Genomic DNA, 7,019 nt, shown 5'->3' on the forward strand with positions numbered 1-7,019 from the left:
AGGATGAGAGTCTTGTTGGAGGATCTGCTTCATTAGTTGATTTGCGTGTTGTTCCTGTGGTAGTCCGCCAGTTGAAGCTTTACGGCAAAGGCCTTAAAGGTTGAGAAGATTTTCTTGTTTTGGAGAAGGGCCTCAAGGGGGCAGGGCCAATGGTGATCCTCTGCCTGGAGCCTGTCCCTGAGAGGGCCTATGAGCCCTGTGATTTGCACAAGTAAAGATTACGTGGTAAGGGTCCTCGTCTTCCTCAATTCCGCAATTGCAGGTACTACTTCCTTTTTTGAGAGAACGGTGGAGATAGGCCCTGAAATCAAGAGCTGGGTGATGGCGTTGAAGAACTTAAGTGTCATCCTTTTGCTGATGTTGGGCAGGAATTGGTGAGTTAGACGCCCGGTGGTACTGGCGTCCCATTCCTTTTGCCAGTTATCCATAATGATGGCGCTAAGCTTGCTTTTGATGACAGAGAGGGGGATGGCGGCGTAACTGCAGTTGCTCGTGATTGTATGGGCTTTCTTGGCAAGAGCATCAGCTTTCTCATTGCCGTAAATCCCAGTGTGTCCCCTTACCCAGTACAGGTTGATAGAAACCACCTGACTAATCTCTCCTATGATCTGGAGGCAGTTGTTGATGATGGGGAGCTGGCGATTGCCATTGTTCAATTGGTGGAGGGTTGTGCGGCTGTCACTTAAGATGTTGATGGCGGTTCGTTTAAAATGCTGAATGTTGGTTTTGATGTATTTCAGACTGTGCAGGATGGCTAACGACTCAGCCTGATTGATGGTGCAGTGATTGTTGAGAGAGGCTACTGATTTCCAGTAGTGCCTCTTGCTGAGGTCGTCGAGGTAGACAGCAGCGCCAACCGTGTTGTCAGTTTTGAAGCCGTCAGTATAAAAGTTGGCTTCCTTAGTAGGGAGGGGATGGTTGAAATAGATATTGCAGCTCTCAATGACAGCTGGGTGGGTGGGGTCGGTTTCGACCGTTTTGTCGATTCCATAGTCCTTAATGTCTTTGACAATGGAGTGGATGGCCTCCGGGAGCTTAAGTTCATTGATTGTCCTGTTAGTCAGAGTGTTGAGCTTTGTGAGGAAATTTTTGATATACCTGGTCAGGATAACGTGCTGAATAGGGGGGAGTCCTGCGATGACAAGAAGGGCGTCCGTTGGTGCAGTTTGATAGGCTTTGGTTGCTACTATAGCCGCCATACGCTGGGCCGGGAGGAGTTTCCGGCGAATATGCAATCCTGACTTACGGATGGGTTCGATGGCCCCCTTGTAAGTTAACTTGGCATTCCGATGGTCAAGCCCCCAAATGTTCCTTGCAATGCTCCTGAAGGAATGGATAGCCTTCGTTGCCTTGTCGTATAGGTAGTGTGTGTGAGCCTTCCAGGTTAGCCTGGGGTCTAGAATTTCCCCTAAATATTNTAATGATTATCTCTAACTCGATATCACTGCCAATAGATCTAGTATGGTGTATAACTAGAATGACTGGACTACTGAATGACAAAAATATTATTCAACGACGAATCAAGATTCTGTTCAAGACAATATGATCGATATCAACATGTCCGGCAAAGAGGTGGGAAAAGGTTAAAGTTGGATGTTTAAGATGCAATAACTATCGAACAGTAACAGTCCAAAATGGTGTTTTTTTAAAGCATGATAATGCCCATATATCGCTACATCGTTACTGGAAAAGGGGTGAAAGCTCGAGACTACTCAGTGGTATCGCTCGAAGGTGAAATGGGAAGGAAAGAGAGGTTTAGGAGAGGAGTGAAGGTGAAATGGAAAGAGAGATAGGATAGATGGTGAAGGGGTAGGATCATGAGCGCCAGCAACACATTTATTAATGAGAATAAGAGAGAAACAAAATACAGAATATACAGAATACAGGATATACAATACCTGTGTACAAGGTGGTGGCGCGATTGTGAAACAACAATAGATAGAAAAACAATTTGACAATAAAGTGGCAATTACACAATTGGTTAAAAATAGAAAGCGTGCATGCACACGATGAAGGATGAGAGTTTTGTTGGAGGATCTGCTTCATTAGTTGATTTGCATGTTGTTCCTGTGGTAGTCCGCCAGTTGAAGCTTTACGGCAAAGGCCTTAAAGGTTGAGAAGATTTTCTTGTTGTGGAGAAGGGCCTCAAGGGGGCAGGGCCAATGATGATCCTCTGCCTGGAACCTGTCCCTGAGAGGGGCCTATGGGCCCTGTGATTTGCACAAGTAAAGATTACGTGGTAAGGGTCCTCGTCTTCCTCAATTCCGCAATTGCAAGTACTGCTTCCTTTTTTGAGAAAACGGTGGAGATAGACCCTGAAATTACCGTATGTGTCAAGAGCTGGGTGATGGCGTGATTGGTGTTGAAGAAGTTAAGTGTCATCCTTTTGCTGATGTTGGGCAGGAATTGGTGAGTTAGAGGCCCGGTGGTACTGGCGTTCCATTTCTTTTGCCAGTTATCCATAATGATGGCATTAAGTTTGCTTTTGATGACAGAGAGGGGGGATGGCGGCGTAACTGCAGTTACTCGTGATTGTATGGGTTTTCTTGGCAAGAGCATTAGCTTTCTCATTGCCGTAAATCCCAATGTGTCCCCTTACCCAGTGCAGGTTGATAGAAACCACCTGACCAATCTCTCCTATGATCTGGAGGCAGTTGTTGATGATGGGGAGCTGGCGATTGCCATTGTTCAATTGGTGGAGGGCTGTGCGGCTGTCACTTAAGATGTTGATAGTGGTTCGTTTAAAATGCTGAATGTTGGTTTTGATGTATTTCGGACTGTGCATGATAGCTCAGCCTGATTGATGGTGCAGTGATTGTTGAGAGAGGCTACTGCTTGCCAGTAGTGCCTCTTGCTGGGGTCGTCGAGGTACACAGCAGTGCCAACCGTGTTGTAAGTTTTGAAGCCGTCAGTATAAAAGTTGACTCCCTTAGTAGGGAGAAGATGGTTGAAATAGATATTGCAGCTCTCAATGGCAGCTGGGTGGGTGGTGTCGGTTTCGACCGTTTTGTCGATCCCATAGTCCTTAATGTCTTTGACAATGGGGTGGATGGCCTCCGGGAGCTCATTGATTGCCCTGTTAGTCAGAGTGTTGTCATTATTAAGAGTGTTGAGCTTTATGAGGAGGTTTTTGATATACCTGCTCATGATGACGTGCTGAATAAGGGGGTGTCCTGCGATGACAAGAAGGGCGTCCGTTGGTACAGTTCGATAGGCTTTGGTTACTACTATAGCCGCCATACGCTGGGCCGAAAGGAGTTTCCGGCGAATATGCATCTTAAGGACGGCGTAGCCACACTCCTCACATCCGTAAGTCAGGATGGGCTCGATAGCCCCCTTGTAAGTTAACTTGGCATTCCGATGGTCAAGCCCCCAAATGTTCCTTGCAATGCTCCTGAAGGAATGGATAGCCTTCGTTGCCTTGTCGTATAGGTAGTGTGTGTGAGCCTTCCAGGTTAGCCTGGGGTCTAGAATTTCCCCTAAATATTTTAACTGATTCACGCATTTAATGCGATGCCCATTTAATTATAATGCCCATATAACTAATCATTACAATAGAGCCTTGAGAGATGTTGAGACGGTAGAATGACTATCAAGGTCTCCATATCTGTCTACATTTCAGCGTATTTGAAATACCGTGAAAAACCTTATTCATAAACATAATGGTCATTCTCTTTTATTAATTGTTCTCATTTTCATCTGTAAATGCTTTAGTATTAAATCTACACTTTAATCAGTATTTTATCGTGTAAAATGTTTGAGACGTCCACAAAATTACGTGATAATCTATAAAATATTTCATAGTGTAACAATTTCTATTTTTTGTCAGTGTATTTATACAATGATTATAGTAATTTCAAGACGAATTACTCAATTGATTAATACAGCAATTCTTTTAACCTTGTACAAGTGAAGGCAATAAACTTATTTATAAACTTAATAATAAGGCAATTATTGTAAACACTGCTTATTATACTATCATTAACTTACTTTTATTATCACTAAAATTTTATTGCTAAATAACTAGATATTATATAGGGAATTTTTATGATTTTTTTAAAATGATCAACAAAGAAATTTTAGGAAATTTATAAATTTTGATTTAGTAATTAATTAACCAGCATATTATAGGATAAATATCCGATCACAATTACGCTCGTTATGTCTACAATCGGGTCCAGACTACCTGTATTAGCCTCTATCAGCCTAATTTAGGCTAGTACAGGCTATTATATGGCAGCATGATAGCCTCAATATAAAGGTCCACACTGCCACAGACCTCATACTGCATTATGCAATTCCGGAGTGGGTAAGGGAACGAATTGTAAAGACACTTTTACTCCAATTTATTAGGGTTTTTTCCACGAAATTGTGAATTGTAACTATGATTGTCGTTCTGGAGTTCTAATTAATAGATTAATTAAAATATTATGTTATTTAAGTATGCTATTTGTGACTTATGAAACGAAATGATATAACGAAATGTCACAGTTTATAGTGAAATTCTCACCAATTTTTCTTTTTAAATCCAGAAAAACTAGTTTTTAGATATAAATAAATTTTCCTAGTAATTTTAGTAATAAGGAAAATCTAAGTTTTATTTATCGTGCCTTTTATTTGAAGGAAACAAGTACAATACTGTATTTCCTTTCACCTCTATCACCTCCTCCCAACGTTTAAATAAAATCCCTTTTACAGATAAAATTTATATGTATTTAGATTAATACAGTGATCAATAATTGGGGAGGAAATCTCAAAATAATTAAGAAAAACACTATTATAAAATTCAAATCGAAATTCTTTATGCCTTGAAGTGAATAATAAACTGTTTTTTTCCATGATTCACACTGGGGAGGACGACCGAAAGGAACTGGTTTCGACATATCCGGTCAAACTATCCGCGAAAATTTCCGAGGTTCCGGCCCGGACGTGAATTTGATCCTTCAGAAAGACAGGGTGATGTCTTTATCGTCTTGGTCATCCGGTCGTCACTCAGAACGTATAATGATAATTGGGAAATTACTCAATTTGAACAACCATCGGAAGTGAGGTTCAAGGTTTTCGTGTAAACTTGCCGAAAGTCAATGTACAATACATAGAAAATGACCCGTGGTAACTAACTTTTTGCTTAATTAAATATCGTTCAGTTCTGGTTTGATCCCGATTATATTAATAAAGCGTTTTAAATTATTTAAAATAGAAATTTCATACTTTCCGAACGGCATCCTGTGATAAAGTTTTCATGGATCGTTAGTACTGAAATGAATATGTAGGAAATCCCTCTTTTACGACTTAGTTCCGTTAATGACGGGTCTTTCAAGAACCAGCTTGTTTCTAAGAAAATTCAATGACATAAATTAAGATTACGTACAATGAACTATAGGGCTATAATACCATACATAGAAGTATCGTAATCAGGAAACCCAGGGTTCGTACCATCTTAAATTACTTTACTTTCATAAAGATTAATGAAATTATAACAATAAATTTGATCAGTAAGGTCGTACAGTGGCACGTTATCCTACGGACAAAAAGAGCAATTGCCAGGGGACCCCACCAACAGGATGCCCCAAACCAATCTTTTATAATAAAATATTTCCCCAAAAAATTCTCCAGAAAAATAATGTTTGAAGTCAACACTGTATATGAGGCCCCCTAATTCAAATTTGTTCGGGTACCACGAAGCTATAACGCGCCACTGGGATGGTAAAGCGAGACTATTTGTAATTAATCATTATAATAAATACATTAATTGAAGTAAAACAAGTTTCTATTTAAGTGTTGACAGAAATTTTAATTAGTTATTATGAGTAAATATAACTATAAATAAAACTTGATTATTTAATTGCTTAATAAATTTGTTTTATTGATGATTTGCCCTTCATCTGAAAGGGAAATCTTATTGATTTGAACGAATATAAATAGAAATGACCTCAAACTCTGCTTGTATATTTATACTACGTTAAATTAAGTAGTATTTATGCAAACAAAATAGGTAAAGGCTAATTATAGTTATAGAAAAATAGAAACATATTGTTTTTATATACTTGTATAGAGATAATGAAAGATAGCAGTAAAATAGTAAATATTATACGAATTAGTATTATTTTATATGATTTTTAAGAACACCTTTTAATTAAATTGAATTTCCTGAAAATCAGGAAATGTGTCGGTGAAATTTCTTTAAAACTGGATGAACCACAATGAAACACTATCCATAAATAACTATGATATCAACATTTGAAACAACAATAAAAATTTACATGACGAAAGAAATTGTGTAGTAACAGTAGTAGAATTAGCTCATATTCGAATATTTCTAACGTTAAAAACGCCTAAATTAAAAGCTTAATACTACAAAAAATATGTCTACATACGCCTAAGCGTATACAGTTTTGTTTTTTTCCATTGTAAACAGTGTCTACACATAAATACTTCTATTAAATCTTATCCTGTAAACTTAACTGACTGCTTGTATGTCAATGGTCTATAATGGTATTCGGTAACAGATTCTATTTTAAACTGGAAATAAGTCTTACTCGTTGAGCAAGCTTCCAACATAGTTGTCACGGATACAACACTATCTTGTTTATCCGCACGATTTAGAATTAGCTCACCCGTTTAAGAAAAGAAATAAAGTCAAAACAATGTACGATAAAACTTCCTTAGAGCATGCCAATGTTCAATATTTAGTTAACATTTTTTTACATTGTCTAAAAGGCGGTCATGATAGTCGCATCAATTTTAATAAAAGAATACAAAAACAATAAGAGATGACACTAATTAGAAGACAAAAGAGTTGTATTCATTATCTAACTGAAAGGATCGATAATGAATTGAAGTAATAGAGATGTACCTTGTTTTTTTATTTTCAGTTAGAGATAACCTAAAAATAAACAATACTTGCCGTCCAGATGAATATATAAATGAATAATTTAAGAATAAAAATGTAATTTAAAAAGAAACTGTATAATTTATTATACTACTAAAGAATATTTTCCAATTAATAAGTACTAGAA

At 38.0% G+C, this 7,019-nt stretch overlaps 1 protein-coding gene across 1 annotated transcript; it reads right to left on the minus strand.

Annotated features, from left to right (window-relative positions):
* Positions 1 to 218: 218 nt before the first annotated feature.
* LOC111641493 lies at positions 219 to 1,199 on the minus strand. The gene has a single exon (XM_023387666.1). The coding sequence runs from the start codon at positions 1,197 to 1,199 to the stop codon at positions 219 to 221; it is 981 nt and encodes a 326-aa protein (XP_023243434.1).
* Positions 1,200 to 7,019: the final 5,820 nt, after the last annotated feature.

Source organism: Centruroides sculpturatus, unplaced genomic scaffold (genome assembly GCF_000671375.1).
Source record: "Centruroides sculpturatus isolate CEXI.00-Female unplaced genomic scaffold, Cexi_2.0 scaffold1538, whole genome shotgun sequence".
Taxonomy (NCBI): Eukaryota; Metazoa; Arthropoda; class Arachnida; order Scorpiones; family Buthidae; genus Centruroides; species Centruroides sculpturatus.